Raw genomic sequence first — 24,173 nt, forward strand, 5'->3', positions numbered from 1 at the left:
ACCAATTTGGCGACAAATACAAACTTTTTATAATGGTATTACCCCCACTAATCGGTCAATTATTGATGCAGCCGCAGGTGGTACAATTATGAGGAAAACTCCAGAGGAAGCATATGACTTAGTGGAGGAGATGGCATCAAACAACTACCAATAGGAACAGGCGCACCAATACAAAACGGGATGGCATTGTGAACTGAGTGAACATAAGGCCTCCATTCAAACCCGTCCAATGAAGCCTACTTCACACCGATTTCATCTATCTTGAAGCTCTTATAACGAGCGACCTGCAACTACCTCTTCCCTTTGCAAACTTCAAAAATTTTATTTTCGAATTCTTCCCCGTGCAAGGTTGCTATAGGGACCCAGAAATGGTGGAGCGAGCGCGGGATGACGGCAAGATTGAACTGCTCGCACAAATACATCCATAGAAATGGCACAGATATGTAACTAACACGACTCTTGCAGCTCGGATCGACTAATTGCTGCACAGTGTCATCCAACTGCTCATAGAGATACCTCATGAACATCGAAGCCAGGGGAATTTGATGCTCGGATGTGGCAAAAGCAAGTAACATCAGTGAAGTACGCAAACCATAGCTTGGAGGACCGGGGAAGAGGAACTGAGAGACGACGTACAAAATGAAAGCTGCGAGATGGCACTGACTATCCACGCTTCTCACCATTAAGTCTCGTCTGCCGCGGGATTCAAACCAGAACTCCAACCAATGGTTTAACAACATCTTCCCACAAGAGATAGTCTGATCTTCTTGTGCCTTAAACACCGCGATCTCACGGTGAAGCTCGTCGCACAACTCCCTATAATCTACCGGAACAGATTCAACATGCTGGAGATGGTGGGTAGATAGAGCACCACCAGCAAGGCAGCCGCGTCTTCGACTGTCACCGTGAACTCCCCAAAGGCCTCGACAAACATGTGGGTGCGGCAGCACCAGTGCTCCAACAAAGGCCCCACATACTTCACACCTTCCCTACCAAATAGACCCGTGTAACAGTCTACAAGCCTAAGTAGGCTGGAATCTTGCAACATCTGACAATACATGGGGTTTTCGAAAATAAACTCCGCCCACACAGTGTAGCTATTGGGAGATTTCGAACTATCAGTCCTAGGTTCCTAACACTTGTAAGACATAGATTGGTTGGACTGACCACACAAGCACAACAGTTCATCTCCCCAAATGGGATCAAATATGCCCTTTACGCCTCTAGTTACTGGAACTGGAGGCCAAAAACCCTGCTCCCCCATGACGGCTAGAACGACCTCCTTCTCCGACAGCAACTCTGCCATATCAACCTCCCTAACAAAGTCAATAAAGGGTCATTCAACCTTCTTCCCCACCTGCTCCTCGAACACCCTAACAACTTGGCGACGACGTGGAGCCATAGACGGAGAGCAGAACAAGAGAGGAAAACAAATTGCAGGTAGCAAGCATGAAAACTAAAATAACGAAAAGGCATTTGGAGATGAAAACACAAACTGAATGTGAAAGGAAAACTATCGAGGTCCCTTTCTCTAGTTTTATAGAGAATGTCCGATACTCGCACGTGTAGCAGACTAAATGGCGCCGACGAAGATGAACGGATGCCTGTCCAATACCCAAAATGATCCTTAGTGGAAAAGTAACTACATGAAATTACTCAAACACCCCTAGAGAGGCGAGACCAGAGACCCGCATTAATTCAAACGAAATGCCACATCAGTAACCGCCACTGAATCGTATCAGATATCGAATTCACCCCACACGTGTGACTGAACTGCAATGATTTCAAAGCGACAATTGAAAGGCCACTACCAATGAGCACCATGTGGCTGCCCCAAATATACCCCTCAGCCCTAATCAATTACAGAATGCCGATAGGAAACTAAATCGAATGTCTTCGACAAGAGGTAGACACGAAATCGATTCAGCTGTCACACAGAGAAGGTCCCCCCTACAAGCCATTCCTTCCTTGAAAGGCTAACAGTCCGAGAAGGACTGACAACATAATCGCTATATCCAGATCAACCAGCGAGGCCCAAGCACATAGAAGGGGGGGAGCAACATTACCAACACCCAAGGGGAGGGCAACAATGTAGCTGAACTGGGGAACCAAAATGAGCATTGCTTAAATTAGGATAAACATCACCACACCATGGGTGTAATCCGGTTGCAAACGATTAAACCAAACTAAAGCTACTCACAATTCGTTCTCAGAAATACAATATAATGTGAAAGACAGTAAATTAAGTACACTAGAATGCGGAGAAACACATTGAATTCATTCAAAATTAATTCACATAATTACAAACATATGAAATAATACAGACTTCATAGAGCGGCCCACTCATCCCTCATTACTTCTATGCTCTTGAGCAGAGGCCTTTGAGCTTCAAATGCCTCAAGGTTTGCGAGCTTCTTAGAAGCTTCAACCAGCCTTGCTTCAGCTGCCTCAACGCGATGACGCACGTCCCTTAACGACCACCCATAAACCAACGACGACTCTCCAAGACCGGCTTTCCAGAATACATGCACCAGTTGAATGACGCATTCTTCAAAATACTCGACGTAAAAGCCGATGGAAGAAAAACTCCCACAAGTCCTCAACCACTACATGGGGACAAACCAAGATATCTGGTCAAAAGGGAGATTCATATTTCGGACATTATCGTTGCAAGGGTGTTTAACGTCAGACTGACAACGACGAAAGGAAGTTTGAAGGGTGGTAACCAACCACTTCAAATGATCGCTTATGCGAATTTCACCACTGTCCCTGTCACCCAAACGAACACCTTGGATAGGAACGCCTTCCACGGCTTCGTACCCCAAAGGGGCTATGAAATCTTCCTCATAATACTGCACAAGCAGCTGACGGACCAATGCCAGCTCCGAATTGTCACCTACCCTACTAGGTGTCGACCCCACCAGAAACGATGAATTAGAACCCACAAACTCGCTGATAGCCATCTACGCACTGTTGTGATCAAGAGCCATCACTAAACACAAATCACAAGGGAGTATAGGACAACCAAAACAAGAAAGATAGATCAAACACAAACGATGATAAGCAATAGGAGACACCGTACCCTTTTTATAAAAAACCCACGGCCCGGTGACGGGGGAGCCGAACAGACACACCTAGACGAATCGTCATGAAAGGCAATATAAAACAGCTCACAAATCTACCCCTGAGAAAACGGGACACTGTAGAACATTTATCTAGATGTAATGATGCACCTAGCATTGTCAATTAAACACTGGAAACACAATCAACACGCGCGACACCTCTTATACTGGAATAAGTGAAATGATGACTACGGCCGTAGCTTAGTCATCAACCACCTCTTACACCCATTGTCAAAAGGCTGCACTCATTATTATAGTTCACATTGTCTTTTGTTGCTTTTCTTCTTGTCAACAGTCAGGGGGGCTAGAGCACACAATTATCGAGCAACACCGACTGTTTCCAGAAAACAAATCACCAAAAGACAGGGGACTAAGCCTCATATTATAATGAGCCTCCAAACACGAACACAGAGTGCATGCGATTGACGCAAAACTACAAAGCAAGCAGAAACACCAAACCCACCGCACACAGGCGAAACTACCGCAAAACCCGAAGACGAAAAGGCAATATGCTTATCGATAAGCTTCCACTTACCGATAAGTAGGGGGGCTAATGTAGGTATGTACAGCTCACCCAGACACTCAAAGAACACTTAGACACCAAGAGTAACACCACAGAAGCACTTACAAGCAGCTTGCAATCAACCCCTACGCTGCGATGAAATTGTGGTACATCGGCACCTTTGCGATGAACCACAACACATTAAGCAAAACTGCGATAAACCCGCAGTTCACCAAGTCCAGTCAATGCCTGAACCTAAATAAACTTTAAAAAGACCCGTCCAAGAGAACCAAACACACCTGAGCGTGCGATGAACTCCTAACTCACAACTTGCGCGATGAACTCGCCGTGGGCTCGGCTTGCATGTGCCTGGACACACGCGAATCCATGACAGCAAGGGACTCTGCGAACCACCACGTGGAATTAATGAAGTTCCAACCACCGAACGGTGATGTCACTGTTGCCGAATAGGATTAGTTATGACGCGCAAAAAGGTAGTAGCACACGTGAGTAATGAGGGATCTCAAGGATAAGGATAACCAATCCTCGACTTGGTTGACTATTGGAGCTGCAGGTTGCTTGGTGAAGATGGTTGGTTGTGGCCTTGGAGTCGGTAATGTAGTACCTGCAGTGAATACGAACGGGGTAGGAATCCCAGTAATGGTGGGGATGGCAAAGCTTTGAGCTTGGGCAGTGGTTTGGGGATTGGTGTAATTTCTTTATGAGAGTGAATCCACCCGAGCAGACATTTCTGAAAGCTTTTCTTGAAGATGGAGAAATTCATTGTATGAAACAGTAGCGGGTGTAGTGGTCTCCACATTAGTTGTGTCCTGCTGCCTTGAGCCTTTCAAGGTCATGCCTTCGGTTGCCATGGTGTGGGCGAAGGATAGGGTTACAATTCTATTGGTCCTCGTGTTGGCCTGGAGTAGGTCAACAGTTATTCACTGATTGCATTAGAGAAGACAAAGAAGTCAATTTTCAACAATTGATGAGATGATTTGATTTTTTTTTGTTTTTTTTGTCTTTTTATTTTTATTTTTATTTTTGATTTTGATTTTGATTTTGATGAATTTGTTAATTTTGATTTTATGTGATTAGTTGATTTGATGAATTTTATAAACTTAATTTTGGTTTTTATGCTTTGATTTTGATTTTTGATTTTCGATGAATTGGCTTAAAGAATTTGATAAACTTGATTTTGATTATTGATGCTTTGATTGGATGAGTTGATTTGACAACTTATCTTTGATTTGATGCTTTGATTTTAATTTTTTGCTATTTTATGAGTTGATTTGATGCTTTGATTTTAATTTTTTGCTATTTTATGAGTTGATTTGATGCTTTGATTTTGATCTTTGTTATTTGATGAGTTAATTTGCATAGTATTTGAGTGAGACAATAATGGCCCAAAACAAGAGATAGCTCATTCATTAATGTTCATTACATCCACTTTTTAAAAAAAATAAAAGGAAATACAACAATCTTGATCAGCTAGGAGGAATGTCAATGCCATAGTAAGTCAAAGTGCCTTTGAGTTTCACCATTCGATTTGCCACTTGCATTGTGTATGCTTCCATGCGGTTGACTAATTATTCATATCTGATGTTGGAACTAGTAGCCTCATTCCTAGCTTGATGGAGCTGGCAGCGAGTTTCCTTGGTTTTGACTTCCAACCTTTGCTTCTCTTGAAGTGCCTTTGATAATTTCTCCATTGTTTAAAAATGACTTGCTTGGGCTTCACTCAACTTTTTCCTTTGACTTTTCAATCTCTCTTTTAATTCCCTAATTTCCTTCCTTAAATCCGACTCTTCTATTTCCATTTTTTGCTTTTGCTTGATGTGCTCTCTTATCTGCTTCCTTATAGAATCATTGTGCCTCCCGATCCTTACTTCCTGCTCCTCATTTATCATATTTTTCTCATGAAGTTCTAGTGCTACTTTCAAGCATGGATCATCCAAAGGACGCTTGAGAGATTCCTTTGATATGGTACCTTTGGATGGAGGCCTTACTGGGGTGGGGAGCTCGGGTGGTGCCCCTAGAGGTGACGGGAAACCTTGAGTGTCCACCCAATCCCTGTATGTATGATCACACATCAGCTTGGAGGTTGGTGACAGAGTAGAGAATTCCCTTTTATTGGAAGTCTAGTGCTTTTTGAACCTTCTTTCCATGTTCCCACAATACTTGATAAAATCAACCATGTCCCCCTTGATGTCATCAACGGTTGGAATGAACTATAAGAAGCCTAGTTGCCTTAGGACTCGTACTCCATGTTAGCCTGCTAGAACCATGCTTTGTCTTCCATCTGCAGCTAAGTGAGGTTGATTGCACCCTTCTTGGATAGACAACACAATGTTCCAATTAACCTTTCCTTCCGTGGCCCTTTGCAATAACACCAAGTTTTGTTTCTCTATCAAGGCTGCTGCTTGTGGATTAGTACTCAATATTTCTTTTACCTTGTATGTGGGTTGAGATAAAAAATTTTCGGTGTGGATAACCAAATATGGCAAATGTTGTATCAACCACAGCTGCAAGATCTGGAGGGATCTATAGAACGGCCATGCGCTATGTGTCTGCAACATGGCTAGACCCCTTAGAACTTCTACTAAGATCATGGGAACCAAGGTAACTAATGATGCTTCTTTGACTTGACGCAGCACTGTGACTAGTCTTGCATGAATGCTTTTGCAGTCAAGTGGAAAGAGGAGATGTCCTACGATGGCCATGAACAAGGCAATTTTTTGTCCCTCCCTATTTTTCTTTGGCTTATCTGATTTGAAGGCTTAGGTGTTGCGGTTTAGAAGAAATTGGACTATAATGGATTCTTCATCTGCCATATGTAGTTAGGGCTTTTTGCATGCTAAGAATTGGCACTAGTCGGCTTTGTATCTCTGCTGGATAACTGGGAAGGCAATCTCATCTTCGATGGGCATTCTCAAGAGATAAACTACCTCTTCTAATGTCGGACACATCTCAATTTCCCCGAAAGAGAAAACCATTCTTTCTGGATCCCAACATTCAAAAGCCACCTTAAGCATTGACCATTCAAATTGCACCAATGATAAGTTCATAACATTTTCCCAACTGGGTGCCCCTCCAATGGCTCTAATGTCATCTGCTTTTGCGAGAATCTGGTCTTTAAGGGGTGCACAACATCCTAGATATTCGAAAAAAAGGCTTGATCCATTTTCTTTCAAAAACAAGAAGAGGGTTAGTAGGCCATTATTGTAACACCCTTAGTTTTTAACTAAAAGAACATGAACACCAATGAAGTATCATTAAATATTGATTAAAGGATGATTAGTCCTTTAGTCATATTTGTACTTACTAGATGCCTCTAGACAAAGGTTATGTAGAATATCTTTTGGTATTGGTCAAAGGGATGTTAGGCCCTTTACCATACACATACCTACTAGGCATTCTTGAATTCAAAATCCACAAGGCAAAGCCAAAGTGCACCAACTAAGAGATGAAGTATCTTTTGATATTGGTCAAGAGAGGGCTAGACTCTTGCCATATGCATACCCACTAAATATTCTAGGAAATAAGGAAGGTTGAAATGGTCTTCTCATGCTACTTCTCAAGAGTTGAACTTTTAGAGTTATGCATTTACTTATCCTTGAAATGGGCATAGGATGAACAATAGTAGAAGTCAAAAGGGCCTTTTGATGCTACTCCTCAAGAGTTGAACTCATAGAGTCATGCATCTACTTAGCCTTGAATATTCTAGGATGCATTATTGAATTCAAAAGCCACAGGGCAAAGCCAAAGTGCACCAATTGAGAGATGAAGTATCTTTTGATATTGGTCAAGAGAGGGTTAGACTCTTGCCATATGCATACCCACGAAATATTTTAGGAAATAAGGAAGGTCGAAATGGTCTTCTAATGCTACTTCTCAAGAGTTGAACTCTTAGAGTTATGCATTTACTTAACCTTGAAATAGGCACAGGATGAACAACAGTAGAAGTCAAAAGGGACTTTTGATGCTACTTCTCGAGAGTTGAACTCATAGAGTCATGCATCTAATTAGCCTTGAGATAGGCACATGATGAAGCACATAAGAGGTCAAAATTTGCCTTTTGATGCTTCTTCCCAAGAGCTAATCTCATAAGGGCATGCATCTACTTAGCCTTGAGAACAACAACTTTGAGTGGCAATATAGGCTTTTTTTAAGTATTTTAGATTTGGAGAACTTAATGGTTTTTGATCTTGATTTCAGATTTGATTGATTTTTTTTTTAATTTTGAACTTGGGTGTAACATTGATAGATTAAAGGGTACTTTGATGTTTTCTAAATTAAGCTTTTTCTTTGATGGGATTTAGGGTTTATTTTGATCTTACTTTCAAGGATGGCAACCACATAGTGCAACACTCTTAGTGTCCTAGTCCTAATTAAGCTAAGATCCTTCTATCCTACTTCCATCTAAGGCTCCTATGGATGGGCACTCTAGGTGCAATGCATGAAGTTGTTGGGGAGTTCTAGACTCTAAGGTTCCAACAAGGTTGCTAGCCTTCAAACCTCCACCCATGGACAAATGGGCTTCTTTGGTTGGTGGCTAGTTTGAAGATTTTGGTGGAGCCTTTAAGGACCAAAATCCAGGGGCACACACCTACTACCCTTCCTCTAAAAGGTGAAATGGGATTCTAAGTTTATTTACATGAGAATGTCTAGTTGTGAGTGTTCAAGCATGCAAGAAAATTGAATAGGAAAGCAACAAAACAAAAAAAAAAACAAGGGGAGAATGCAGCCATATGTTTAAGTTTTCAAGCAACCCTATAAGTTTCTAGGTGTCCACATTTGGACATCTAATAGAAGTTAAGTTCTCTTGATGCTTTTTAACTAAAACAAAGAGGAGAAAAGAGTAAAACAATAAACAAATGCAATTTACTTGCTACCCACAACTAAGCTAAACACATTCAGTTATAGAGAAAGAAAAAATTGCAAATTTTGAGAGATCACCAAAGGAAAAGAATATGAAGGAAAAAAGAAGCCCAAAAAAAACAAAAAGAAAAAGAAAAAACACCAAAAAAAAAGGAATTTGGGGCCTAGCAGACGGGAACTATACGATTTTTTTGCTATACAAAAGGCTAGTCGTGGTAGACACTTAGCGCACTACGACAAAGGGTGAGATGCGATAAACAGGCATAGGAAGGGTAGATGGGTGCGATTTAGGTGCGATGAGTGGGAAGGAGGTGCAATGAGCAGGTTAATTTGCAATGGGGTTGAACTGATTTGCGATGAGCTTCTGGGTAGTGATGAAGTTGGGTAACAATGAGGTTCTGGGTTGCGATGAAGTTTTGGGTTGCGGTGAAATTGGGTTGCGATGAGGTTCTGGATTGTGATGAAGTTGGGTTGAATTGAAGGTGCGATGAGCTTCTGGGTTGCGATGAGATTCTGAGTTGTGATGAGGTTCTGGGTTGCAATAAAGTTCTGGGTTGCGATGAAGTTGGGTTGCAATGAGGTCTGGTTTGTGATGAAGCTTTGGGTTGCGATGAAGTTGGGTTATGATGATGTTTTGTGTTGCGATGAAGTTCTGGGTTGTGATGAACTTGGGTTGTGATGAGGTTCTAGGTTGCGATGAAGTTCTATGTTGCGATGAAGTTGGGTTACAATGAGGTTCGAGGTTACAATGAGGTTTTGGGTTGCGATGAGGTTCTGGGTTGCGATGAATTTTTGGATTGCAATGAGGTTCTGGATTGCGATAAGGTTGGTTGAACTAAAAGTGCAATGAACTTCTGGGTTGCAATGAGGTTCTACGTTGCGATGAGACTGAACTAGATTGCAGTAAAGGTATGGTTCTGGGTGAAGTTTTAGGCGTGATTTGGCCCAAAAATGGTTTTGAGCATACAAGGAGGAGATTACCCGCGCCAGAGAGTGTTAAAACAAGGTTTTGAACTGCGTTGGGAAGGTCTATCGTGCCTAACATTCTTGAGGTGTGATTTTCGATCGCCAACCAAAGAAAAAACAATCTAAGCTTTAAAGCGCATGACAACTGAGCACAAATTTGAGCCAAAACGTCTCCCTGCAAAGGTCCTTAAAAGTCCCGAGAGGAGTCGTCGGACGTGAGCACCAGGAAGCTCATGGTAGGCTCAAAGAGTTGGAGTCACCACCCATTTTTTTAGAGGAAATGGGCCCTCATTTTTAGGTTTGAAAATCTCGAGTTAAGTCTTCGATAGTGTTCTTTCAGTCTCAAAACATGGTGTTGGGGTCTGATTGATCAAATAAGGTTTTGATGATGGAGATTTATGACGTGAGCTTTTAATCAATAAGATTCGCCAAAACAGCATCAAGGCTTGATGTTGGGTCAAATGAGGGAATTTTGAAATAAATTTTGGTGGGAATAAGATTCTCTTAATCTATCTAATGAAAGTTACTGTTTTTTATCAAAAAAAAAAAAAAACTTTTGGAAGCCATAACTTTGCACTCTGATGTCCAATTGGGGTTATCTTTTTTTATTAGTTTGAGTAACTTTTCAAGATCTACACGTCCCAAGGGCATTATGCGCCTTTCCTTAATACTTTCGCAAAACAACCCCTTTTGGCCCCAAATTATAATTTTTAATATTTTTTATAAATAAAAAATTTAAAACGGAATTAGAAAAACATAAATAAATGCAACATAATACATATATTATATGTTATTTATGTAAACCATAATTATACTATTTATTGATAAAATATGTGCTTTTACACACAGTGTTGACATAGAGAGCTTTGACTTGTTTGACCTTGACAGATGAAATGGTGACCTGTGACTCGAAGGCAAAAGCGGGTCGGCTTTCGGGTCGATTTTTAAAACATTGTTTATCATACATAATATTGTTTAATATGCCAAATATATGATGTTAAAAACACTCCCATTTTTATTAATTTCTATATTTTTTTGCATTTTATATATTTTTGAATTTTATTATTTAATTGTGGTAACATGGATTGGCCCATTTGACCCAAATGGTTTAATTTCATACCACCACCTAGATGAAAACACTATTTTTTCCAGATAGATTTTTAAAGTATAAATTTTTATGTTATTGAAATTATTAATTTAATATGTATGTATTTAATTATAGAATTTAATGATGAGAAGAAACAAAGAAGCCTTAAATATATAATTCAATGAAGGTGAATGCAAATTAATACCTTAAATGTTGGATTTAAGGAGAGATATTTGAATGCATTGAATATCTTAAAATTAAGTATTTTCAACTCATTTAATATCAATAATTAATTACCCTATTTGCCCTCATTTTTTTCAATAAATTTAAATATAGAGGGGTAAATTTTGTCATCACAAAATTTCATAAATATTCTTGAGGCTATTCGTACTTTTTAAATTAGTATAGATTATAGATATAAATAGATATAGATAAAGTATGTTAAAGGGAAAAAACACAAAGTATCAAAAGCTAACTTTGTACTTTTTGTATTTTTTGTACTTTTTAAAAATAAAAAACATCCCAAACAAATACGTTCCAGTACTTTTCATACTTCCATACTTTTGAAAGTATAAAAAGTATGCCAAAACTTAAAACATTGGTATAAACCTAAACCTTTTATGCAATCTCCCCTTTCTTGATCAAACCAGGATCCTCATAGATTGCATCTCATATTGACTTTACAACCCCATTTAAGGGTATAAACAGATCGAATTCAAACGAAGTAAGATAATATCTGAATTCGATTCGATATCCAATGGATATTAAAAATTAATATTCGAATTCAAATTTGAATTCGACTAATTCATTATTTTGGAGAATTAATAAATATAAAATAAATATTTTATTTATATAAAATATATAAAATATTTATATAATTTAATTATTATATATATAAATTATATAAAATATTTAAATATTTTATATATTATATATAAAAATTAAATAATCGATCAACTATCAAATATTCGAATTCGATCTATTAAGATATTCGAATTATCCGAAATCGAATTTTCGAATACTGTTGCCCATCCCACCGTGTATTGAGATATGATCACAAATTACGGGAGATGTTCCCGATGTGCGGCCGAGACGCGTTGTGAGGTTGAGATGAGGAGAGCAGACGAGCAGATCCGGGCTCTCCCCGATCACTTATCCGGTCGGTTTTTCTCCCATTCTCTCCCTCTTCGTCTCTTTCTCATTGGTTCTCTCTCCCCCAACAAGATAATACCGAAAAATCTACTGTTCACCATCGTTTTCCTCTCGACAGCGGCAACACAAACTCGGCAATGGCAGCAAACTGGATCTATTTCGGTGAACTCTTCGTCGGTCCATCAACTGTCCAGCAAAGCTAGAAGTCGCTACCGAAATACAGGTCATCTCCCCCATCTTAGCAGAAGGGAAAGATTCTGAAGCACCAATCCTCCATCCGAAGCAGCTGATCTCTCCATTCTCAGGCTATACTACAGACAAGGTAACGTCAATCCTCATCGGTGGTCCTGACTGTTTGTCTCATATTCTGTCTCTTTGGGGTATCCGAACACACTGCCTTACCAATCTCGCCTTGTTTTTCTTTCTAGCATGATCTTAGTACATGTTATGTTGAATATCGGTCATGGATGGATAAGTCTTGTGTCTCAAATCCTTCACTGTATGCTGTTATGCTGAATGACTCGCGAGATTGAAAGACCATTCCCCTGAATCTCCCATGCCCTTTCGTGAGGATACATATGAGCATACAAGTCCATATTTAATGACAAATTGTGATTATAGTCTCTGATTGTTTGTGAAAACGGGTTTGACTTTTGCAATAAAAATATAGTGGGAATTAGGTAATATTAATGATTATCTTCTTGAATTAGTAATTAATAAGTAATTTCTTTTGTTCTTTTTTCATGTCGTTGAATAGTTCTCACCATGTTTGCTAATGGGCTTAATGTTTTTAGTGTTTAAAAAAATTCCCGGCTAGTTTTTATTTTTTTAGATTCCTGAATGATTTCCATCTAGTGTTTAGAAATATCTTCCCTCTCATGCCATCAATAATGCCCTGTTTGGGGTTAGTGAATAGTTATCCCTTCCCATGTATTTTAACTTTTCACATTCAGGGCTGTTAATCTTCCTTTATGATCATTCCTATCTTAGTTGTCTTTTATTATTCTTCAGCTTATCATAGAGTTATCTCTATTCGACTTGGCATGCATGTTTCTTATGTTGGTTAATTTGAACAATTAACATTAGTTATTCTATTTAGATTAGCTGAATTAATCTTGTCTTTGTCACTTTAAATGTTTTGCACTTACGTCATCGAATAATATTTTTTTATGTGATTGGTTTTCATTCTTATAGAACCCTTATCTCGGGTATCAAGTAATTCCTTTTTTTTTTCTTTTTCTTGCTTAATTTTTCTTGTCAATGTTGGTTTGTTTCCTATTGGGTTAATTCTAGGTTGTTTGCTTTGACACCCCCCATGCGGGCCTCACCTATTGGACCCGGGAGAGGGGTGCATAACACCTTCCCTCTCACATCCGAGTCTTACTCGGACTGGTTTAGCCAGTGTCTTGGGTTTGGAGTCACTATCAAACAAAAGTATTTCTGAAAGCCATTCTTGGAGGTCTCATCACCCCATTTCCTTCAAATGATGGGTGGCGACTCCAAATTCAGCCCAAGTGAGCCGTTTTCTGGCACCCACAAGTATCATAATTTGTTGAGAGCTACACCTAAATTAATTTTTATTACATGAATATACATAGTTGAATTATTTGTTTTTTTTTAAGTAGTTATTATAATTTTTTATCACTAAAAAGACTTAATATTACATAAAACCATCAGAAGTACAAAAGTCCAATAAGAAAGATGGAGGCGCACCTCCCAATAAAGGTCCTGATCAAAAGACTTAGCCTCCCTTGCCATCACATGGGTAGGCATTGAAAGAGTTCTATTCACATACAAAAGACTAATATGTTTAAACGATTTTTTTAAAGATAAAATTTTGTCCACCATATCAAGACAACCCCACAGAAGATCCACTTGGCGGGCATTCAGAGCATCCACTACCACAGAGCAAGCCAACTTGATAATTGTAGACAAAAAGACTCATTCTCGTGCAAACACCATAGCTCTCCAGACAGCAAAAATCTCAGCATCCACAGAACCATCCTGAATCCAGCAGGGCTCACCTGAAGCAGCAATAAAACAACCATTAGGTTTTAAGTAAACAAAACCAAACAAGCCTTGATTTTGAGAAATGACTCCCCCATCACAGTGGAACTCACATTTGGGATATACCTGAAGAGAGTCAGAACTTACCCACCCCTGCTTTAGGGAATCCATACCTATACTTGACTTTGATTGAAGATTTAAACATTCCATAAAGGCAGATCTAATTTTGAAAAGTAACTCCCTTGATCAAATTGATCATCATGAAAAATTAAATTATTCCATTACATCCAAATATAGCCAACCATGACAGAAACTTCTTCCTATCACTTTCAAGACTTAAATTATTCATCATATTTAAAACTAGACAATAGCAATCCCCATAGAACTGTAAACCAATCCTGAAACCCCAAGGAGAAGAAAACCAGACAGCTCTGGCTACTGGACACAAAAAGAACAAATGCAACAGAGTCTCAATAGAATTCTAACAAAAAACACAATAAAAGCACCTAGAAAAACCTCTAGAGCTCAGGATAGATCCAACAGAAACAAAATTTCTAAACACTCGCCAAAGGAACAAGTTATACCAAGGCAAAAAGGTAATTTCCAAACCTTCCTAAGCAGCCTGTTAAGTTGAGAATCCAGTCTATAGGCTCAGCTTTCGCAAATAAAAAGGTAAACAGATTTAAGAGTCAACACACCAAATTTTGCCCCAGTCCATAAAAAAGTGATGATCCTGAAGAATAACAAAGATACGAGTATCCAACACATAACTAAGCCAGCAAGGTCCTAGAACTTGAAGGATCTTATCTCTATCACAAGACCCCTGACTGTCGATTAAATCTGTGAGGTCTCTAAATTTTTGGTCTGTCTACAAGCTGGACTTGTTGGAGCCCTAAATTCATTATTAATTTTAAGCCAGGGAACACTCCAGAGATTGACACTATCATGAACAAAAACCTTACACCTAAGATAAGGAGCCAAGCAAGTTAAACAATTAGACAATGACCTCCAAACCTTAGAACTGCCAGATTTCAATCCGTCAGGAAAGAAATGATGAGCAGCCAAATATTTGGCTCTGAACATTTTTACCCATAATCTATGATCACGATTCTAACAAACCCAGGCCAGACTGGACAGTTTAAATTAAAAAACCAGATTAACTTAAGATGCCTTGTGGAGACCAAGACCTCCCTAAGACCTAGGAGAACAAAGGAGGTCCCAGTTAGACCAAACAGAACCTCTATTAGCTTTACAAATTTTCCACCAAAAACTTCTCTGAATTTGATCAATTTGATCATTTATCTTCCTTGGCAGCTGAACCATAGACATGATATGATTAGGAATGGATTTTAGAGTGGATTTCAAAAAGAACCAATATACCAGCCTGGGAAAGATTAGCCACTTTCCAATCATTTAGTTTAGACTAAAACTTATCCAACAAAAAGGAAAGGGATTCTTCTTCCATATTAAGGGAACACCTAAATACTTAACACAATGATCTATATTTCCCATTTTAAGCTGCTTACATAATGACTTCCTACACTTATGATGAACATTCCGATTGAAATAAACACCCAACTTACTACAGTTAATAGCTTGACAAGACATAGACTGTAATGGATTAATTGTGTCCAAAAAAATAGCTGTCTCCTCCCTAGAGGCCTTGAAAAAAAAAAATAAAACATCATTTGCAAACAATAAATGGGAAATAGAAGGGGCTATCCTAGCAATCTTGATCCCATGAATCCAACCCAAAGCCTCCTCCTTCTCCAATAATCTAGAAAGAACTTCCATGCCTAGATAAACAAATAAGAGATAAAGGATCCCCCTACATAAGCCTACAACGAGTTAATGCCCCTCAGCTGAACCATTAATCAAAACCGAATAAGAAACATTAGATATACAAAAATAAATCATTTCACACAAAGTCGCAGAAAAGCCTAGAGCTTTCATAACAACAATAAGAAACTCCCACTCAAAACGATTCATCATATCCAACTTAACAGCCAAGTCCAGACCCCAATTTACACTTCCACATATAATGGAAGATGTCCTGGGCTATAATTACATTATCCATCAATTGCCTCTTAGGAACAAAAGCATTCTGATAAGGAGAGACGCATTTTTCTAATGAAGGTTTAAGTCTGGCTGCCAGAATTTTTGCAATAACTTTATAAATGACATTACAAGGACTAGTTGGCCTAAAATCCTTTATTGATGCAGCACTATCTTTTTTAGGAATGAGAGTAATAAACGTATGATTAAAATGTTTAACAAATTTTTTATTAACAAAAAATACCCTAACATGTTCAATGATATCTCCCTTCATCTGATCCCAAAATTGTTTGTACACCACAACAGGAATCCCATCAGGCCCAGGTGCCTTAAGATTACCAATACTAAACAAAGCCTGCTTGATTTCCTCCTCCAGGATACTAATAAGATCAGCATTCTCCTGCTCTGAAATGACAGGTAAAAAGTTCAGACAGATACGATCAATTCTGCACAGCATTTGAATGATAGATATCCTTAAAATACCCAGTGACATGATCCACAATCTTGTCCTGATCATTTGTCCAGCTGCCATCATCTAGCTTAAGCCAGTTAATTCGATTTTTATTCTGCCTAATAGAAGCAGCTCTATGAAAATACTGAGTATTCCTATCCCCTGCCTCTAGCCAAAGTTGCCGAGAATTTTGCGTCCAGTAAGATTCTTGTGGGAACGACCATGGTTCTTGGGGGGAGATTCCAATGTTATTAGATTCACAAGTTAGACAAGTAACCCAAGGCAAACCATAACTAAATGTGTGAGAAAGTTCAACTCCCTAGTGGACTCTCTAGAGTTGAAAGAACTTCCCCTATTAAATGCTTCCTTCACTTGGTCAAATCTCCAAGAATCTCAAATTTGTTCCAAGCTGGACAGATTCCTCTTTTCAATTGATTGGGAAGAATTATGGGGTAACTTAGCTCTTAAGGTATCACCTAGGGTAACCTTTGACTACTATCCCTTATGCCTAGACCAAGAGTCTAGGCTAGGAGGCCCTACCCCATTCAGATTTGAAAACATGTGGCTAGAAATCCCAAAATTTGTTGAACAAATAAAAGTGTGGTGGGAGGAAGGGGGAATCAATTATCAATGTGAGGAATAAAAGGGGCCTATTTCATGAAAAATCTGAAAAGGTTGAAAGAAAGGATTAAAGAGTGGAATAAAGAAGAGTTCAGGAGGTTGGAGGAGTTGAAAGAAAGAATCTCTAAAAGGATAGAGGAGCTAGATCAAAAGGAGGCCAGAAAAGAATGTACTCAAGAGGATAGAACAGAGAGGTGGAACCTAAAAGTAGAACTAGAAGGGATCCTAAGGAAGAAATCTTTTGGATACAAAAATTAAGATGCAAATGGCTCTTGGAAGAAGGTGGTAATACAATTTTTTTTTCACTCTTTGGCAAATGGAAGAAGAAGAAAAAATCTAATTACTAGCATTGAGACTGAAGGTCGGGTGATAGATAAGGAGGAGGAAATTTATAAGTGTCTTGTGGATCATTTTAAATCAATTTTTGCCACTGTAGGAGACAACCACCTAAATTTGGAAGATTTGGATTGGACCAGAGTGCCTAACGTGCATGCTGCCCTTCTTGAAAGGAACTTCATGGTAGAGGAGGTCCGTGAAGCAGTATTCTCGATGGACAGAGCTAAAGCTCCAGGTCCCGATGGCTTCTCAGTAGCTTTTTATCAAGATTGTTGGCTGATCCTAGAAGATGATTTGATGGAGGTGTTTTTTGAGTTCCACCATCAAGGGAAAATATCACTAGGCACATTTATCAAAAAAAAGAAAATATCACTAGGCACATTTATAAAAAAAAAGAAAATATCACTAGGCATGAATGCTAACTTCCTTTCCTTTGTGCCCAAAAAGAGAGAGGCTAAAACCCTAAAGGACTTTAGACCCATAAGTCTTATTGGCAATCTCTATAAAATCATTGCTAAAGTATGCTCATTAAAATCGCCAAAGGACTTTAGAAACTAAACCATCCTCATTGACCAAAGTATGTCTTGACGGTCTGGCCGGCCAGAAATAAGAGGAAGAGAAGAGAAGAGAAGAGGAGAAGAAGAGAAGAGAAGAGAGGAGGGAAGAAAGAAGGGTTTTGCAATGTAATAGTGCTGGCGGTGCCCGCCTTTATTTTAATATATATAGGGTGGCAGAAATAACAAGGGAAAAGACCCTTGTGCCCCTGAGTACAATAACAAACATAACAGAAAGAAAAAACGAAATAAAAAAACACTTTAATTAGCCAAACAGGCCCTAACATCAGCAACTAAATTAATTTAACATTATTTTAACACTCCCCCTCAAGTTGGAGCATAGATGTCAATCATGCCCAACTTGTCACACAAATCTTTGTGCCGCACATGATGGAGACCTTTGGTGAAGAAATCTGCAAGTTGTTCTTCTGAGCTGACATATGGTGTACACACTTCTTCACTTTCAAGTTTCTCTCTAATAAAATGCTTGTCCACTTCAATGTGTTTCGTCCTATCATGCAGAACTGGATTAGCAGCAATATTGATGGCAGCCTTATTGTCGCAGTAGAGTGACATAGGATTGCTTACTGCGAAACCCAGTTCACCTAACAGATTTCTTATCCACATGATTTCCGCAACCCCATGAGTCATCGCTCTATACTCTGCTTCAGCACTGGATCTAGCCACCACACTTTGTTTTTTGCTTCTCCATGTGACAAGGTTTCCTCCTACAAAGACACAATACCCACTGGTAGACTTTCGGTCATTGACTGCTCCTACTCAATCTGCATCAGTATATACTTCCACTTTTAAGTGACTGTGTTTCTGGAACAACAAACCAGCTCCAGGAAACTTCTTGAGATATCTCAAGATCCTCTCTACAGCCTCAAAGTGAGTTGTCCTAGGGCTGTGCATGAATTGACTAAGGACACCCACTGCATAGGCAATATCTGGCCTAGTCATAGACAAATACAAAAGTCTCCTCATGAGTCTCTGGAACATCTTTACATCTTTCAAAAACTCTCCCTGACTGTCTCCCAGATGGTGATTAGGTTCAATAGGTGAATCAAATGGTTTTACCCCCAACTTGCCTGTATCTTCTAGTAGATCTAGTACATACTTCCGTTGGGAAATAAAGATGCCCTTGTGAGAGCTGGCAACTTCAATTCCAAGGAAGTATCGTAAGGGGCCTAGATCCCTCACCTCAAATTTAGTGGCTAAGAATTTTTTCAGTCTTCGGATTTAAGCCTCCCAATCTCCTGTGATCACTATGTCATCCATATACACAATAAGGGTTGCAATTTTACCTTCACCTCTTTTCACAAATAGAGTATGATCTGACTGGCATTGTTTGAACCCCATCTGTTGAACTGCTAAATGAAACTTACTGAACCAAGCCCGAGGTGATTGTTTCAACCCATATAGAGATTTTTTTAACCTGAACACCTTTTGTTCACTGCCTTTGGCACAGAACCCTGGGGGTTGGGTCATGTACACTTCCTCTTCCAAGTCACCATTCAAGAAAGCATTTTTGATGTCCAATTGGTGAAGATCCCAGTCAAGATTTGCTGCCAAGGAAAGAAGAATCATGATAGAGTTCATTTTGGCTATTGGAGCAAAAGTCTCTACATAGTCCACTTCATATACTTGTGTGAAGCCTCTCGCTACCAGTCTAGCCTTATACCTTTCAACAGTTCCATCAGCCTTGTGTTTCACTGTGAACACCCACTTGCACCCTATTGGCAGTTGTTTTGTGTACTCAGGTTTAGTACCTCAAGGGTACTGTTGTAATTTCTCCCTTGTTTATATTGTACGACTGGGCCAGTATAAATAATAACTCTTACACTCGCCCCAGTATTCTGGAGGGTTTTCAGTCCACTCGACTCTCCTCTCTTCTCTTGCTCTTGCTCAACATGGTATCAGAGCAAGTCGTCTAGGCCTGAAGGGTGGTGTCAAGCAAACCTACTGTTCAATGTCGTGCAGATGGTCTCTCCATCTTCCAGAGCTGCATCCCTCGAAATGCTAAGCTGTTGCATCCAGTTCGACCTAGAAGTTATAGTGACCTTTCATCTCTCAGAGTTGTCTCCATCGAATTCCTAATCTGGTGTACTCAGTTCGACCCAGAAGTTACAGAGTCTTTTCATCTTCCTGTTAGACAGTTTTTGTATGCCCTTAGCTTCAATCAGAATGATGTACATTATGAGTTTATTGTAAATGAATAAAGTACATATTTGATTCATGTTCCTTTGGTGTGTTTCTGTGCAGTACCCTTAAACTGGACACATAATGAGACTCGTGTTAGTTTAGAATGTTCACAGCCAGTGGGTCGGTCTGGGGAGACCTATCCTGATAAGGCTGACACTGATGTGCCACCAAGTTGGTTGGGGTGGCCTGTCTTAGCCTCTAGGGTGAGACCCAAGGCACATACAGTGTAGGATTAATTGAATCTTTGAACCAGACCAGATTTCTAGTATTGCCCTGGACCTTGGAGATTAATGGGCAAAATTGGAAAGTTACACCCGACCCCTAGACTGGATTATGATACTGCATTAGGTGTCGGATTGGGCTGTCTTTGATGTACCAATCAGTGAGATCCTTAGCGGGGGTCAAAACCTGGGTATGTTGGGACAGTCTGAGAATTCATCTGAGTGGGTGATCATAGTGACAGGATCAACCCCTTTGTCGGACAAAGGTAACGATCGGGGATGCACTCTCACTGATGGAAACCAAGACTGCCGGCAGCCGATTTCAATCGTTGAGATTTGTTTTGCAAAATATATTTTATATGAGATATAAAAGTATATATATTATGGTTTCTAAAATGTTTGCAAAGGTTTTAATTCCCGGGATTCATATAAGCAGAGAGTGCAACACTGTTTCTTGCAGCCGAGGGAGAGGTCCTCTCTTGTCGGGCAGTGTTTGATCATTATGGGCTGAGAGGTTAAGTGTAAGACCATTGAGGATAATACCTGATGGGCTAATCTTGCATCTGCCCACAGTCTCTAGGTGTTACAAGGTGGCTTGGTCCAGGGACCACTTAGGGTAAGTGTTGGGCCCATAGAGCCCATGTGATGGGTTTCAGGGGGTGCACTGTCCATAACAGTGTATTCGGCCAGGCCTTGTAACAAAGGCTGAGCTGAACCCATGTGGCTGATGTGTAGATCAATGTTTGGGTCCCACGCCATACAAGGAAGCCCAACTAGGCAACAGTCAGGAAGGCTAAGTGAGCACATAACCTTAATGGGCCTAAAGCCCCTTTCGAACTGGGCTAATTTAATGAGTTAAATATGGGGCGAATTCTGAGATGGATTAGTAGATAGGATAGGGTCTTAACCCTATCCACTCAGAGAGTCCAGATCTGAATGTGATTCAGATCTGGAAACCTCCTAATGAGATTAGGAGAAGGCTGATCTAATCTGCAGATAAGATAAGGGTTTATCCTTATCACCTAAAGGGATGTCTGATCAAAATATGATTTGGATCAGCAACTCCTAATGGGATTATGAGTTGATTCTTTAAAGTTACAAAACAAGGAGGGGGCGGCAGCCTTTAGAACACACATAATCACATCCTCTTGAGAGCTGAAATCACAGAAGAAAGAATTAAGCAACCCTGCGAAATTCTTTCTTGCCGCCTCCTTGCTGTTGCCGCCTACTCTGCCAGTTCGATCTCCAGTTCAGTGGGAGAAATCAAGATTCGATCTTGACATTAGTTCCTTGTGAAGGGACTGATAGGAAGCTGTGCTCACGTGCCATTCTGCTATTTCTTGCGAAGGAGTAGGTTCTTAGAGAAGAACACTGCTAATTCTGCTCCATCCTGCACTGCGCCATCTTCAGTGAGAGCAATCTTTGGATCCTTCCTTGGGCGTGAACACCTTCGTTGGGAGATATTATTTCTCCGTATCAGGTATAATCCTCTCCAACTGCTTTTGTTCAGATCTGGTTCAGTTTATGGTTCAAGATTGATCATTGAAAATATGATTTTCTAAATAGGGAATGCGATTCCCAATTGAAGGGAGAGAAATTTTTTTTTGAAATTCGCCCACTTTATTCCGCAAGATTTGGGCGTCCATACAATGAATCTCTCATCCCTTCACTTCCAACCCAGAAGTTGTACCTCTTGTCTGCTCGACTGTGGAGAGGCTATTGTTTGAGGTTCATAGAGGGAGTTCTGGTTTATAGAGAGACTATCATCTGAAACAAAAAGAGGTACTGATCATCTTTTGTTCGACTGCCCTACTGATTGTCTGTTCAGCCGATTGATGGACTGTTGATTGACTGTATTCCTTAACAAAGTAACTGTATTCAGCTGTTTTTTTTTTTTGGGTATTATGGACTGTTGATGCCCTGAAGCTGATATTGTATTAATCTTATTGATTGACTGTTCGGCTACCCTGTTGTTCTCATTGACTGGTTAGCTATCAGGCCTACTGATTAGGTCATTCAGACCTAGTGATGTACTGCAACTGCAGTGTTTCTTTTTGATTCCTACAAAATCGTAGGTCATATAGACCTGTTCTTGTACTGCAACAGCAGTGTTCAGACTTTGTTCTCAGTGAAACCGTAGGTCATACAGACTTGTTCTTGTACTGCAATAGCAGTGTTCAGACTTTGTTCTTAGTGAAACCGTAGGTCAGAAAGACCTGTTTTAGTACTGCAACAGCAGTGTTCAGATTTTTTGTTCTCAATGAAACCGTAGGTCAGAAGGACCTGTTCCAGTACTGCAACAGCAGTGTTCTGATTTTGCTCCCAGTGAAACCGGAGGTCAGAAGGACCTGTTTCTGCAATAGCCTTGTACGGCAGTACTCATTTGGTTGCTGTTTCGTTTTATTCTGATATCATGGGCAGTGAAGATTCAGCCACATCTGGAGTTTCCTCAATGCTGAATGGAATGGGTGGGGGTGACCTATCCTTTCCTATGGCTGTTGTCTCTCTTGATGGTTTAAATTACCTAGAGTTGTCAAGAGGGATCAAATTATACATCACTGCAAGGGGGAAGATAGGCTATATTAATGGGAGGATAAAAGAACCATCCTCTGGGATTGCTGAATATGATAAATGGAATCAGGAGAACAATATTGTTATGTCTTGGCTCTTGGTTTCCATGCAACCTCAAATAAGGAAGAATTTCATGTAGGCTGAAACTGCAAATGAAATCTGGGAACAAGCAAAGTCTACATATTCAGAATTGCGACACTATGCCAAAATTTATTAACTGTAGGCAGCATCATCTACTTGTAGACAGGGGGAGAGGTGTTTATCAGTTTATTACTCTGACTTGACCTCTGTTTGGAAGGAGTTGGATCACTACCAGAGTGTGGATTGGAAGTGTGATGAGGATGCCAAAAAGTACAAGCAACTTGTCTCCTAGCAAAGGGTGTTTGCATTCTTACATGGTCTGAATCCTATGTATGAATCTATCAGGGTTCAGATTCTCAGCTCTAAAGATCTCCCATCTATTCAGGAAGTCTATGCTCTTGTACAGTCTGATGAAAGCAAAAGAAATTTGATGAACAGCCCTGGTGGGGATGCTGTTGTGTTGGTAGCAAAAGGGGGTGTCTACTGGTGTGGGATCTTCCTCCAGGAAAGGAGATCTCCAGAAAAAAACAGAAGATAAGGAAAAATTGTGGTGCACTCATTGCCAGAAACCCCGACACACCAAAGATACCTGTTGGGATCTTCATGGGAAACCAAAATGGGCTCAAGATCTGACTAAGAAGCAAGGTTCAGAGGTGAATAAGAGGTCCGGACAACAAGGTACAAAGAAACATCACATGGCCAACATGGCTACTCGGGAGAATCAGCCCCCCATTTCTACTGTGACTCAGACACATCTCACTGGACCCGACCCGAGGGAGGATATTATGAATTCCTTCCGTTACCATTTAGAGCTCTATGGTAGAGCAATTCGTCAGATGGATGCTCCTCCCTCAACCTCATTTGCATCTACGTCAGGTAACCCTGCCACTGCTTTCCATGTTGCTTCTCACACCCCTGACTCTCCATGGATCATTGATTTTGGAGCGTCAAAACACATGACTGGTACGTCCTCTTACTTTCAAACCTATCACCCTCTTTCTGGAAGAGACAAGGTGAGACTAGCCGATGGATCATACACTTCCATAGCTGGTCAAGGAACTCTCTCTCTTCCTCTTGGTCTTACCCTTTCTGATGTCCTTCATGTTTCAAAATTTCCCATTAATTTGTTCTCTGTTAGTAGTGTTACTAATTCCTTGAATTGCTCAGTGACTTTTTTCCCTTCTCATTATGTGATTCAGGATCTGGCCTCGGGGAGGACGATTGGTAGGGGACGTATGGCTGATGGACTTTACATGCTAGAGAATAAGGCTGGTCTTCATGTTACAGAGTCTATGAGTCAGTCCTATAAGAAAAAAGTCTATTTATGGCATTGTCGTCTTGGTCATTTGTCTTTTGAGTCT

At 40.0% G+C, this 24,173-nt stretch overlaps 1 protein-coding gene across 1 annotated transcript in view; it reads left to right on the top strand.

Annotated features, from left to right (window-relative positions):
• Window positions 1-6,124: 6,124 nt before the first annotated feature.
• The window catches only part of EMB1417 (Pentatricopeptide repeat (PPR) superfamily protein), a 46,016-nt gene continuing 27,967 nt past the window's right edge, over window positions 6,125-24,173 (top strand). The window contains exons 1-4 of the mRNA XM_019200415.1: window positions 6,125-6,246; window positions 8,988-9,069; window positions 9,196-9,330; window positions 11,883-12,032. Of these exons, the coding sequence (XP_019055960.1) occupies window positions 6,125-6,246; window positions 8,988-9,069; window positions 9,196-9,330; window positions 11,883-12,032 (489 nt within the window). The remainder of the gene's footprint in view (window positions 6,247-8,987; window positions 9,070-9,195; window positions 9,331-11,882; window positions 12,033-24,173) is intronic.

The sequence above is a fragment of the Nelumbo nucifera genome, chromosome 6 (genome assembly GCF_055504915.1).
Source record: "Nelumbo nucifera cultivar China Antique chromosome 6, China Antique-T2T, whole genome shotgun sequence".
Classification (NCBI taxonomy): Eukaryota; Viridiplantae; Streptophyta; class Magnoliopsida; order Proteales; family Nelumbonaceae; genus Nelumbo; species Nelumbo nucifera.